We start from the raw sequence: 14826 nt of genomic DNA, 5'->3' as shown, positions 1-14826 counted from the left end.
AGAACCATTCGATGCTTCTCCCCGAGAGGCTCACGCTGTTTTGTACGGAGTCGCCGTGTCGTAGGATGTCGTGACGTTGTCGTAGAGGACTCAGCTGCACCTGCAGAGAGAAAAAACCTTCACGGAGACGTTCGGTCCTCGTCTCCACGTAGAGCAAAACCGTCAAAAGTTACAAATCCGCCTTCATCTCTCATCTCCTAGACAACAGCTGTAAATGTTTTCCAGCAAACTGTAAAGCAGCAACATGCCAACGAAGCGTTCCTGCGGCGCGGAAAAAAAGCCTCGCAGCTCCACGTTTTCTATGAATAATCGTTAGGTTTCCTAATTTGCCTGCAAACAAAAAAAAAAAAAACTAAACAAAAAAAAAAAATTGTAGTTCTTGTGGTGAATGGGAAAAAAATGCACTAAATTAATCTATTTGCAGAGGTTTAACAAGATATTAGTGACACTGTACATTGTTCATATGGGTTTTAACGTCTTTCTTTTGTATTTATTTTGTATACAGATCTTTATCGTTTTGCAGGAAATCTTTTGTTTTTTATTTATAACAGGGGCATCTTTTTTTTTTTTTTTCTTTTGACATATTTTTATTTATGGACGGTAATTTAAGAATAAGGCTCGCTTGATTTGAAGTGTATGATGAGGACGAGGAGGTTCGTTTGTCCGCTGCTCTTCGATCTTTTGCTTTTTAAAAAGGAGTAAAAAATAAAAAAAAAACACGAGATGTTAAAACTCTTCTTCTCTCGTCGCGTTAAGACGAGCGGCAGCTGACAAACGCGCCTCGGTTTATCGTAAAAAGGAGCAGGACTTTCATACACTTTTATTTTCTCTATTTGCACAACTTCAGATTCAGCTGCACCACTTTTACTTTGCACAGTTTTTCTCTTCTTCTTCTTCTTCTTCTTCTCTTTCCTTTTTAAATGGCTCCACGATCCACCGCCAAGCTGGTGTTTAAAAGAAAATGTGCCTTTTTTTTTCTTCTTTTATTTGGTGTTTTCAGTTTGCTTCTGTTTGTTTGACGGTCCGATGGTACGGTGCAGCATGTCACAGTTACTCCAACTTTACCTTTTCCAGATTACTTTCTCTCAAACTGAAACAATTTCGTCATAAATCAATGAAATTCGACAGCCTGGCTTTTGGAAAAACCATCGGTGACGTGAGGATGTCTGAAGTAGAAGAACAAATAATGTTATTTTGTCATGTTTGCCATGCGACACAAGAAGCCTAACAGTGGATTTACATGTTTTATAGTAATTAGTTTACCCAATTGAGTGAGCAGTAATGAGAGTAATCGCATTAAATGGGTTCTCTGATCTTTACTTGCCTTAAACTGATTACTCACGGCGGTCTGCTTTTCCTTCGGCCGAGCACATGTGATCCGAACGGGTCTGAAACACTTCTTTCACCCAACACCGCCCCCAAACCGAGCAGCTGCCACCCAAACCTGTTTTTAGTTGCAGCAGAAGCCTTATTTGCTTTATGTGGGTCATGTTCCAGCAAAAGTTTGGTTTAAGAGCGCCGACCATCAGCAAAGCTTGTACAGAACAAATCATCATATCTCGTCTTTGTTGACCTCAGCACTGAATGTTGTTTTAATGAAGAAAAACCTTTTCACAGTCACACCAACCTGTATCGATATTTGCTTTTGGAGCTTCTTTGTTTGCGCGTCCAACGTCTGAAACGGCAGAGTGGGCGACGGCTGTGATGCGAGCAGTGACGAGGTGACATATTTCGTTTGTTTTTCTCAAGTCTTTTGAGTCGGAGGGATACAACTTTATTTTTAAATAAATCTTTTTTCTGTGACAAACGGCTCAGATTCTGGATTTGTTAAAACACCACAGCAACACACACTTATTTACACACAGAGACACGGGGAGCAGCTGTTGCCGCGCGCTGTGGGTTTGTTCCACCATGTCACACCAAAGTATTAAATCCTATCGTCCATTAAATTCAAACTACGGTCACAGCACAACGTTTACATTCAGCTAACGGTCACTGCAGCAGAGAAGTGAATGTAGAGAGAAATGTACGTGAACCCGACGGGGTCAAACTCCACCTGGTCTTCAACATTAAGGCTTTTCGTTTAAATATGAGCACAGAGGAAGTGATGTTAAAGGGATAGTTCGCCTCTTTTGACATGAAGCTGTATGACATCCCATATTAGCAACATCATTTATGAACATTTTCTTACCCCCTGCTGCGTCCTGTGAGCCGAGTTCCAGCCTCGTTTTGGTGTTGATGAAGGTAGTCCAGCTAGTTGGCTGGGGCTTAAAAAATAAAGCGTTTTGCTTCTCAAAACAACATGCGTTCAACAGAGTAATACATTTGCATCACAAAATCGTTCTCCAGGAAAAAGTCAGACCTCACAATCGCTTGGCCCTATTTTCTCTTCCTTCGTATGACTGCCTGCTGTGTAAACCTTGCAGACCGAAGTGCAGACCGAGCAGGAAACACCGTAACAGGCGCGGCTGTCGGCAGGCAGCAGCACGCAGTGATACGAATCTTTGTCATCGTTGCGTTGCCTACGACTATAAAGGAAAAATCGATGCTCAACTCTCAATTTCGACACTTGTGTTGCGTGTGTTTCATATCACACACACAGAGAATTCTAGAATATGGCGCCGTTGTGAGTGGCTGGCTGTCTACCTCTGCTACGTTTTTTTGTGTATTGTCATGTTTTTATCGTTTTTATCGTTTTCATCACCACTGGTGTTTGATCGCCTGGGTCTCTTGAAAATCAGAGATTCTTTGGACATAATACCGATCCAGGACAACGATCAGACAAAGCCACCGCCACCTGTCCTGGCGTCTGCATCCTCTTACCTATGGCATCCACCTGCTCGGTTGCCAAGCAACAGCCGTCGCAGAAGACGTGGAAAGAGAGGTGGAGTAATATGCCGGCTGAAAGCCCACCTGGCTTCGCCCTCCACGAACAACGCTCGCCATCTGCTGTCTGGTCTCTCCGGTGATTGCGCCGGCTACGACATCCGAGGCTCCGAGGATCGCTCCTGCTGATGGCTGCTGCCGGTCGTACCGGAGGCCGGGTGCCCATCTCCCTGCTGCCGACCCGTGAGGATCCGCAGATGGGGCCGCGCACTGGAGGATCTCCGACCCGTTAACCGGGCCTCCCAACAGACAGATCGGCGTTTTGTTCGCATGGCTCTCATCAACACCAGATCCGTCGAAAATAAGACTTTTATCCTAATACCCAGTAGTATGACGACACTTTTATCTTATTTTATCTTATTCGATTTTGTTGTTTTATTGCTTTCACTGTTCTTTTATTTGTTTTTATTTGTTGTTACTTATTCTTCTTTATTTATTACCTGCTGTAAAGCTCTTTGGTACATCGTAATGATTGTTTGTAAAGGGCTGTATAAATTAAAAACATTTACGAAGGGAGAGAAAATAGGGCCAAGCGATTGTGAGGTCTGACTCTTTCCTGGAGAACGATTCTGTGATGCAAATGTATTACTCTTTTGAACGCATATTGTTTTGAGAAGCAAAACGCTTTATTTTTTAAGCCCCAGCCAACTAGCCGGACTACCTTCATCAACACCAAAACGAGGCTGGAACTCGGCTCACAGGACGCAGCAGGGGGTAAGAAAATGTTCATAAATGATATTGCTAATATGGGATGTCATACAGCTTCATGTCAAAAGAGGCGAACTATCCCTTTAAGGTTCCATCAGCTGGGAGGGAGAGAGTAGATCACAACTGGGCACGAATCGGTTTCCTTACCGCCTCATTGCTTCGTTTGCCAGAAAAATTGAAGGCTCCCCTTTTAAATTCCAAAACAAACAGCAGCTGGTGATAAGAGACGACACTTATTGGTTCTTGATAAACGTTTGAAAAGATAAATATTGACTCGTTTTACTGTTGGCTGTGTGTGTGAGATGGGGACAGTAAGCAGCTACTGTACACACTGCTGCAGTCAGTCCTGTTTGTGGTTAGAAACTCATTAATGTGATCTTTCCAAACCACAGACTAAACTGCTGAAATCACTTCCTCTTCAAAGCTGCGTTTATTAAGACTGAACATACTGGAGGGGTAAACGTTTCAGCCGGCTGTACCTCAAACTGACCGGGGATCAGGGGGTTAAATCACACTGTCGGCTCTGAGCTCATCACAGTTCAGTTCAGTTTTGGACCTCTGGCATCAAGACTTTTCACCCACAGGGGGCGATAGAGTGCAGCGGTGGTAAAGAGGCCCAAACTAACTGAATCCACCGACTGAGGCTCCCCTCAATTCTCTAATTTGTCTTCCTACCCGTAACCAAGAAATCAATGTTAGCATAACAGAACGCATCAGGAAGCATCGCGGCCAGATGCCTGAACCGTCTCAGCTCTGTGTGGAACTCATTTCGCTCCCTGTTTGACAGTTTTGATGCCAGAAGGAAAAGGCTGGACCTGTGATGACCTCAGAGGCAACACTGTGCACGTTTTTTGACCATTTTCAAGCTTATATTTTGGAAAATATTTCTTTGTTCTTGAAACGAGATGAGGAGCATCTGAGTGCAGGGAGTTCAAACACTCAGCTGGGCCTGGGGCACATCTTAAAAACATTAATAAAAATACTGCAGGGGCCTCCTATTGGTCAGTAGATTGTGCGAGTTCTGGGCGTCTAAAGGATTTTCTACGACATTAAAGGAGGCTGTTCTGGTTATTTTTCTCTGTTAGACTTGGTGCACGGTGGTGACTGAATGCCAAAAAATGCTGATTTTCATTCTTCAGCACTGTAAGCTGGCGTTTTGGGATCTGAAACCACATAAATATTGTGCTTTCCAGCGTGTGCTTATCCTGCTGAAACGGGCTTTATATTGAAATATCCTCTCAATAGTAATAAAAAGGTGAGACAACATCACTAATCCACTGCTGCATCAATCAGTTTGACCTGCTGTGCAGCAACATTTTACAGCGCGGCTGAGCAAAGGCCTCCAGGAGCCACGGGGGGAAATAATCTGCTGTGTTTTGACAGGACGATGAGGTTATTATAAATCAAGCTGCTGCTTTTATGGAGTAATGGACTCTCTGGGCCCATTCGTCTCCAGTATACGGCAGCCTGAGCTCCCTTTCGCAGCTCCGGATCTCCCTGTGTAATCCTCACAGTTTAAATATAGAGGCATGAAAAAGCAGAAGATGGAGATATATGTACATTTGACTGTAAAACACTTAAAAGATGCCGAGAGTTTTTTATCCGTAGACGCTGTCGCCATCGGCTTCAGATCCTCGGCTTTGACGGACGGTGACGCCCCCACCGTTACCTCCGGGGCTGGATGTGATTGTCTGTGGAGGGACTGCAGGGAGCGTCTCTACAGTCCCTGTCCTGTCAGCCCACTTCCATCCCTCCTCCTCCTCTGTGATCCGTCACTCAAAGCGCTCGTAGTTCCTGGTCTGACGGACCCGTGGGGCCATGTCCAGCAGCAGCCTGCAGCGGATGGAAAACAATGCTTTAAGGTAAATGGGAAAGTTGGTGCAGGAGTACAGCGGAGCGTCCCAGTCTGACACTGCAAACGTTGCTTCGTTTCAAGTTTTGGAAGTTGCTGATGGCAGAAAATCTCACAGCATCAGCTTTAGACTTTTCCCCCGGAGAGGTCAACAGACCGCTGAACCGTGAAGTTTTTTAAACCAACTCCACCAGCCACTGCGGCCCGGTGACACTTTCCAGAATGTGATGTTTCCTGAGCTTTAAACTCAGTTTTATGGTGCTACTTTGTGACAAAATATTTATAGTCTGTATGTAGAAAAATAGTGTTTTCTTTTTTATTATTATTATTATTTTTTTTTTTTTTAAATGGTGTTTTAAAACATTAAAGGAGAAGTTCGTCTTTTTTAAACCTGGACCTTATTTCTAGGGCTGAGCAATTTTATCGATACTGCGATATATATCGATATTTCGTTTCCCGGTAAAGTATCGATTTTTTTATTTTTTATTTTATTGAAAAGTTAGACGTTACAATAAGTGAAAACACAGAACATTAAGGTAATGCAATACAATGCCGGGGTCACATTATACAAAACAGTGATAAATTAGTTCATAAAAATGTTATAAAGTGCACAGCTCTCACGTTTGTTTCTGTTTGTCTGGCGGTGTTTTCCTTCCGGTTCAAAGGTCGGGCCACCAGTCCAATCAGCAACGATTCATGTCAAATTTCACTGTCCCTTTTTTCTCCCAGAACATTATGTAAGTGTATCGAATCGTATCGTGAGATTAGTGTATCGCTACAGCCCTACTTATTTCTGGCATAAAATACGTTCATCTACTCAGATAAGTTTGGTGAAAGTCAGCGTCCTTCTGAAGATATTTAGATCACTGGAGATCAGCGTATATCCATATAACGGGAGAGAACAGGGCAGAGACCATACAGCCTCTAAATAAATAAGGCATTATCGTCTTTAATTCACCAGCCTGGTAAAGAAAGCTCACCAGTGCCTCTTCTTCCTGAGGACACTCAGTTAGGTCACATGGCCCTGAAAGGATCAGATTATTGGCTAAAGTACAATCAGAATGAGATGAGATGGTAATTCTCCTTGGATATATGGCGGTGAATGAATGGGATCATTGGTACAAAGCGTGTCATACCCCGGTATGATAGGTGGCGCTGTACCCATTCCAACTATTGCTAATAGAGCCACTTCCTGTTGACCTCTTCACCACCAACAACAACAACAAACTCAGGCATTGGACAAAGATGGAGAACGCAGAGCCAGATGAAGCTACGTCCCTCTACATTTAGTCTGTCATGAGCTGCTTGTTGCACAAATGCGTTGCCCAACGGAGCATTCTCCATCGCGTTGTTTCTTTCTTTCTGACGGCGACAACAACAGTAATATCGTCTCCTTCGACTTCCGGGTCACGACCCCGGGAAAAAAATGTCGAGCATGCGCAGAACGCAAAGTCTAATTCACCACGTGCCTCAGCGTCTACAAGCAGGTTTAGAGTGACTTTCAACCCAGTTATCTCGGGGTCTTAATCCAATCCAATTTCATGTCAGATTAAGGTGTCTACATGAATTTAATAACTCAGTCTGATTGTAATTTAGCCAAAAATCCGATCCTTTCAGTGCCATGTAACCCCACTGAGTGAAGAAGAACCATCTGTCTCCAGCCATCCTGGTGGACTTTAACCACTGTGTTATCGAGAGCATCCGAACAAACTGGTTCCCAGTATGGTATGGGAGCGCAAAGGACTGGTGAAAACCGCCCAGAGCATCATAGGAACTCCCCTCCCTGCCACCAAGGACGTCCAGAAGAAACGCTGTCTGCACATAGACTGTCTTCCCTCCGGATAAGAACCAGCAGACTCAGGAACAGCTTGTTCCCCAGAGCTGTCACCTTACTGAACTCCCTCCCTGTCACACTGGACTGTTCTGCACACTTTAAACAAGCTGTTTGCACAGCTCTGTGTACAGAATATTGAGTTTAGTTGGAATTTAGCTACTGTTTATCATTCATGCACTTTTCAATCCTCACCCCATATGTATTCATATCACCTTTATCCTTTAGTGTAAATACTGCTATTGTTCCTGTGAATAGTCTATATCCATCTGTATAATATGTTTTCAACACCTCAATCCATCATTGTGCATATTTCGGTCTCACCTGTACCTGCAGATTCTGTCCATACGCTATAAAAACAGCCTGTACAGGCCTCTGTGTACCACACTATTTATGCTGCACGCACTGCTTATTGCCCCTCTGGTTAGATGCTAAACTGCATTTCGCTGCTCTGCACCCGTACGTGTGTGATGACAATAAAGTTGAATCTAATGTAATTAAAGATATTTTTAATCCTAGACATTCAACTGACTGAGCTTATTTTTATTTTAGTCATGTCGCTGACCAGTTGCTCGTTAATCTGATTAGTTCCAACGGTTCCTGTTGGCACACAAAGAGCGAGCATCACTGTTTAAATACAGTATTTGTGTGCTTTAATGGTTAATTACGACATTATCATTATCATTACATTATCTTAATGTAGCAGAACTAATGGACTGATTGATGCCGTATTCTTTGTCATTCTATTGATTTTCAGTCATTAGGGACTACATGAATAATGTTATAAAAACACGCACAGACCTGATCTCACTTTAATATGTATCCATAAATGGATGCGGACACTGCCGCTGTACCTCATAATAATATATCTTATCTCTTATAAGCCTTCAGCTCTGTAACTTCAAAGAAAAGGATCCTATTAAAGGCAGAAAACCTGCATCTGTCGGTAAGTAGAGACCTACTTATGTCTCCTTCGATACGTCGTCTTTGCTCCATTTTCCAATAAAACAAAAAAACCTTGAAATAAACTGATCTTTACTGGACAGCAGATGGCCTTAAATACCATTTTCTTTGACCACAGCAGGATCACTCACTTGACTCCATAGGAGAGGATGATGAGGCCGATGAGGACGCCTATTGTTCCATCCAGGTACCACACCTTGGGCTCATGCTTGAACACCTCAGCGCTGATGAGGATGGAGAAGCCCATGATGCCCCCGACCAGAGAGTTGAATCCTGGGAGGAGGAACGGGAGGATAGTTGGAAAGTGTCCCCTAAATGAGCTGGTTTAAACATTTAAAGAGATAGTTTTTCCTTTGTTTAAGTGGCATACTTATGAGTCTGCACCTTAGCTGCAGGGAGGAAGGGTCATGCTAAGCTAACAGCTACTGAGAGCTAAAAAACCAAAACCTCAAATACTTTATGGCAGGTCAACGGAGGCTGCACTGATATCATGTGATACCTTTAACTCCTCTGCCTTTGCTCTAACTCGTGACCCGTTAAGATCCTCTGACAAACTTCTGTTAGCTGAGGTGGAGGTCGGTTAGTAAGGAAGATCACGCTGCTCCGAAGCTGTGGGACAGCCTTCCAAACTCTGCACCGAGAGCTTTAAAACACATACCAAGACACGTTTCTTCTCCTTGGCCTTTAACCCTAATCCCTGATAGGGGACATTTTTGTCCACTTGGGGTGTACTTTCTCCTCTAATTTCACACTGGAAATAGTGATACTCATCATATTTGGTCCAGTTGTGCATTTTTGACTATTTTTTCGAATTTCAAACATACATCATATACAATGCAATTTTTCATTGTGTAGAAAAAAAACTCCTTTTTTTTGTGGTGGTTAAATCGGGCATAACAAAAAACAAAAAATCCCTAGAAATCAATGTTGTTGCTGATCATTGACATATCCCAGACCATAATTATCCCTACTCAATAATTCCACTTTGCATTCCATATTTTGAAAATACTGGCACCGAAAGGCTTAAACATTGGGCTAAAAAGTTCAAATTGGCATCTAAAGGGTTATTTTTTTGAAAATAAGATTTATGAAAAGAAAAGTGGAAAACAATATTAATATATGATGTTTTTAGGTCGTTTTAAAAGGGGACAAAAATGTCCCTTTTCAGAAATTAAGGAGTTTTTTTTTTTTTTTTTTTAATTAAAAATCCCTAAAAATCAATGTTGTTGCTGATCATTGACATATCCCAGACCATAATTATCCCCGCTCAACAATTCCACTTTGCATTCTATATATTGAAAATATAGCAGTTTTTGTGTTTTTTTGGTTTTTTTTTTTTTTTTACAGAAATTGGCGTTTACATCATATAAACCAGTATTTAAAGGATTAATTTTTTGAAAATAATTGAAAACTTGGTAGTAATGATGAGAACTGAAGTGGAATAAAAGATCTACGGAGAAGAAAAAGCGGAAAAAAATATTAACATATGATGTTTTTAAGTTGTTTTAAAAGGGGATAAAAAAGGCCCCTTTCAGAAATTAAGTTGTGTTTTAAATCAGGGTTAACGGCATTATAACACTTTTCATCGTTTTTATTTCTTACTTTCACAGGAAGTCATTTACGTGCTCTTTGTGTCATGTTCTGTGCAGTATTTTGGTCAAATGTGTGAATAAATTTGATTAGATTTGGACTCAAATTGCAGATTTCTTTCACAAAGCGTCACACCTTTGCATCAGAAAGTTGTTTGCTTTGTCACCACAGGTTCTTCTTCCACAAAGACTTATGATATCTACGTTTTTACAGCCATGTAGTCGTCGTTTTAGGCAGAGAACAGCTGCCCAGCTGCAGGATTCACTGTATGTAACAGTAGCTGTTAGCTTAGCATACGGTACCAAAACTATCCCTTTCAGGCTAAAGATAAGATAAAGTAGAACAATAAATGACAACAACAGGAGACGCTGCTTTCTCTGCAACGCTCATAGTCAGAGGAATCTTTCATTGTCGATGCAAGACTTGAATCATCTTCATTTCTTTCTATATTCTCTGCAGAAGATGAACCGTTGTCCATTCATTCGCGCGCGTGTGCACCTACCGTCGGTGATCAGGGCTCGGCTGGTCAGCACTCTGCCGAGCATGAACTTGACCACGGACAGAGAGATGCACAACAGGCCGCTGACAATGGACACGCTGAACAGGAAGTCGTCCTGACGGAGACAGAAGCAGAGACAGAAAGTTGGTTCAGTTAAGGTTAGTTTGTAAAGGTTATGTGAAAACTACACGGTCAGACTTAAGGAGGAATTTATTGATCAAAAAGTCTGTTGCTCACCGTTCTTGCCCCTCATCTCTTAGCCCCTCCCACCACATGCGTGTAAAGGAGTGAAGGCCAAACATGAGCAGAGAATTCAGAATGAGTGACGCAGCTGCATCGTCATCACCCTCTATTTATTTAATCTGTTTGTAACAAAGCAGATATTAACTTTTAATTCAATCTAAAGTTTAGGATTTTCATGCTGCGACACCCTTCAGATGTGAGGGTGACCGATAAAAAGACGAGTCTCCATGGTAACGTATTCACTCAGCGGCCTAAAAATGCAGCTTTGAGTGTGAAAGGATGGCATCTTCGTGTCATGTGATCAGGTTAGACAGGAATGTGCTTCACCGGCACATAAGACTTTTCATACAGAATCATTTTAATCAATTTTCCTTCACCAGTTGATCCAATCATAGAAGCCCAGCACGAATATATCCGACACCGAAGGTTCTTCGTTGACAATAATGAAGGAAAACTGGTCTAACGCACTTTAAGGAATACTTTATTTAGTTTAAGACTGTGCACAGCCTTAACTCTCTTAACTTAACTCTGATTTTGGTTACGTTTAGAGTCTAAATACATTCTGGTTCTCCATATTTGGTTTGACTATTTATCTGTTGTTTTATCGGGACTGTTTGGTGCCTACTCCTCCTCTTTAGCACCAACTTATTCTTTTAAGTTGGTTTTAAATAATAAATAATAACTCCCCTTCCTCCTCTGGCAGATGTAAATATGATTGAAATGATTAGATACACACCGGAAGGATCAAAGGGGAAGTTTGATGAGGTTTGGCGTCCTTTTTGTTTCAAATGTAGAACGGCTGACAGTGACACTGACTACTTTAGTCACTTATTTCCCCCTTTTAACGCCAGGTAAACAATAAAATATGCATTTCAAAGAAACAGACGAACAGCTTTAAAGTATTTCTGACTAATTCTTCCAAACAGACATCATAAAAACCGCTCTCTGCGGGGCTTTGCTCCGCACTGAAGGTCTAACCTGTGCTGCTCATGTTTCAGCATGATCCCATCCACCCTTACTCCTACATATAATCCCGACTGTTCGGTCTCTGGATCAAACCAGCAACTACTTTCTCCAGTTTTTCCACCAAAAATTGCTCCGCATCGCACAGATTTTCTTGATAAAAATCTCCCGTTGAGTCCTTCTGGGGTTTGAAAATGATCTGAAGAGTAGCTTCTCGTGGTTGTTGCATCTTTGTGTCAGCTTCGTACAAAAGGATGGATGAGAGAAGAGGGGGGGGGGGGGACTGCAGAGCACTCAGCGCCTCTGCGGCAGCTTTAATATTTTATGATGGCCTTGAAGCCATGAAAAGCCACTTTGGCAGCCTCAAACATCAAAGACGAGATGGATAACAAACCTCGGCGTGCTGCATAGACCTGAGTCAGAGCTGTGAAAATGCTCCCCGTTATCATCAAAGTATTGAACAGATTGTTCAGGGACAAAGAAAAGATGGACACGTGAAGGTCATGGTCACATGATCGCCTCCTTTTTCCTCCTTTCTATCTGCAAATTATTCAGGTTTGTTTATAAAACCTGACAAAGCACAAACCAGCCGTGTCGTGTCGGGGTGCGTTCCATTTCTGACCTTTTAGGCCTCTTGGTACATTTCACACTTGTTAAAGCTGCATTACTTTAGTTCAGCTTTTCAAAGATTGTGTTGTTTTTAGGGCTGGGCAACGATAAAAATTTTAATCCAATTAATCACATGATTTCCCCGATTAATCACGATTAATTCAAACAGGGTGGTTTGTTGCACAGATTCAGAAACAGAGCTCATGACAAACAGACCCTGCCACGAATATTAAAGCAGAGCACCAGCGAGGCTCAGCTCCAGCATGCAAATGATGCGACAATTCAAAGGAAAAGATGGTGAAAGGAAGGAGAAAAGACATTTTTCTGTGGATTAAACACACAGCACAGAAGATGAAAGGTGATTTAAAACTGAGTCGTGTCTTTATCTCACTGATCATGTTTCATAAACATCTGGCTGTGGCCTTTAAATGGATTTAATCAGCACAGAGAATTTCAGACCCTGAAATCAAATTAAAATGTGACAACCTCTGCAGGGGGTTAAAAGGATTTCACAAAATGCCAACATGGCGAAGGGGGGGTTGTTCGTTTTGGAAGCTAACTGACGTTAATTGGGCCGAAGAGCAGGGAGCAGTCAGGTGTCAAAGCAAACAACCTCCTCCCAACTCCTTCTGCATCTAACCTGCATATCTAAGCAGCTAATTAACATTTCCCAGAGAAGAAGAAGGAGGAGGTGGAAATAAACCTTATTTCCAGCACCAGCTCACTGAGGAATATATAAATAAATAAATAAATATGTGGTCTGGTGTGTGACAGAGGAGCAGGTTGAAGAAGAAAAACACAACATGTCTGCCTCACTGCCCCCCCCACTCTGTCTTTGTTTAGGTCTTTTGTGCTCGCTGAGGTATCGGCCCGTCTGTCTGCTTCACTGCAGCCACAGATGAAAAGCACCAAAAACACCGTCGATAAATCAGTAAAGGATTTGAAGACGAATTAAATTCCAAAACCTGAGAGACTTTCTGTTTCAAACTCTCATTATTCTGCCACTTTGCTCTGAAAATGATTCCAGAATATAAAAAATGTGAAAAATACAAACAGAATTCGCTGATATTCAAATCTCATAAACTAATATTTTATGTCTAAAGTGAGAATTTTTACTGTTTTCATGATAAATATCAGCTCATCTTGAGTTTGATGTCCATGTTTCCCACTCTTCTTTTAACATCTGTGAACATCTGGGGACTGAGGAGACCAGCTGTTGTGATGGAAGATTCTAGCTGCTTTAAATGTTTTCAGGTGGTGAAACATCTGGACTGCAGGCAGGTCAGTCCAGCAGCTGGACTCTTCTACCATGAAGAGAATAGATGCAGGATGTGGTTTAACTCTGTCCTGCTGAAATAAGCAAGGCCTTCCCTGAAGAAGGAAGGGAGCAGATGTTGCTCTAAAACCTGTTTTATACCTTTCAGCATTGATGGAGCCTTTCCAGATGTGCAGCCCCCCCCTCTTACCATCAGAGATGCAGGCTTTGAACTGAGAGCTGATAACCAGCTGGATGCTCCCTTTCTAGATGACTCTGCCTCTCTAAGGTGCTCTTTTTTTATACCCGATGATGTCACTGATCTGTTGCTAATTAGCCTAATTAGCTACACATTCCTCCAGCTCTTTCTTCTTAGTTTCACCCACTTTTGTCCCAGACGTGTTGCTGCTATCAGATTCAAATGAAATGTTTTTAAAGTTCTATTGCTAATAAAAATATAAGCTTATCAGTTTTGCATTGTTTTTCTTTATATTTATACACAGCGTCCAAACTTTTTGAAGTGGAGTTTCAGACTTTTTACAGCGAGCAGATCCCGGCTGTGTTGAACTTAAAGCGGAACTCCGGGGCATTTGAAGCGTGTTTCCATTGCTAGAGGTTGTCAAATACTGCCAGTAGGACACAGAGAGGTGCGTATCTGCGCTCCCTGTGTGAAGATCGCTCTGTCCGCACACCCTGTCATGCGAGGCTAATACGTGGTGGCTAAGGGGCAAGCGCTAACCCTTCCACGTAAAACAACAACTTGCACACTGCAGAAACGTCACACCACTTTATAACCCATCCGACAATAAAGTCACAAGCCTTACCATCAAAACCATATGCATGGTTCTCACATTACTGGCATGGGGACGTTACAAAACAACTGTATAAACAGCAATTCACTCACCGGCTGGTTGTAGGCTCGCGCATGTGAAAGCCCAAAAGAGTCGATGGACGATAATCCCATATACAAAACAATTATATTCTCTAGAAAAACTGCGTTCAAGTATTTAAAACATTACAACAATACATGCCCAGTAATATTGTTGTAATGTTTTAAATACTTGAACGTAGTTTTTCTAGAGAAGATAATTGTTTTGTATATGGGATTATCCTCCATTGACTCTTTTGGGCTTTCACATGCGCGAGCCTACAACCAGCCGGTGAGTGACATGCTGTTTATAAAGTTGTTTTGTAACGTCCCCATGCCAGTAATGTGAGAACCATGCATATGGTTTTGATGATAAGGCTTGTGACTTTATTGTCGGATGGTTAATAAAGTGGTGTGACGTTTCTGCAGTGTGCAAGTTGTTGTTTTACGTGGAAGGGTTAGCACTTGCCCCTTAGCCACCACGTATTAGCCTCGCATGACAGGGTGTGCGGACAGAGCGATCTTCACACAGGGAGCGCAGATACGCACCTCTCTGTGT

At 42.2% G+C, this 14826-nt stretch overlaps 1 protein-coding gene across 1 annotated transcript in view; it reads right to left on the bottom strand.

Annotated features, from left to right (window-relative positions):
• Positions 1-4005: 4005 nt before the first annotated feature.
• The window catches only part of LOC142391781 (transmembrane protein 163a-like), a 57884-nt gene continuing 47063 nt past the window's right edge, over positions 4006-14826 (bottom strand). Inside the window, 3 exon segments of the mRNA XM_075477842.1 lie at positions 4006-5427; positions 8372-8513; positions 10333-10444. Coding sequence (XP_075333957.1) covers positions 5367-5427; positions 8372-8513; positions 10333-10444 — 315 coding nt within the window. The 3' untranslated portion in view covers positions 4006-5366.

The sequence above is a fragment of the Odontesthes bonariensis genome, chromosome 11, assembly GCF_027942865.1.
Source record: "Odontesthes bonariensis isolate fOdoBon6 chromosome 11, fOdoBon6.hap1, whole genome shotgun sequence".
NCBI lineage: Eukaryota > Metazoa > Chordata > Actinopteri > Atheriniformes > Atherinopsidae > Odontesthes > Odontesthes bonariensis.
Note: the sequence above shows the minus strand (reverse complement) of the source record. Positions and strands in the feature narration are given on the sequence as shown.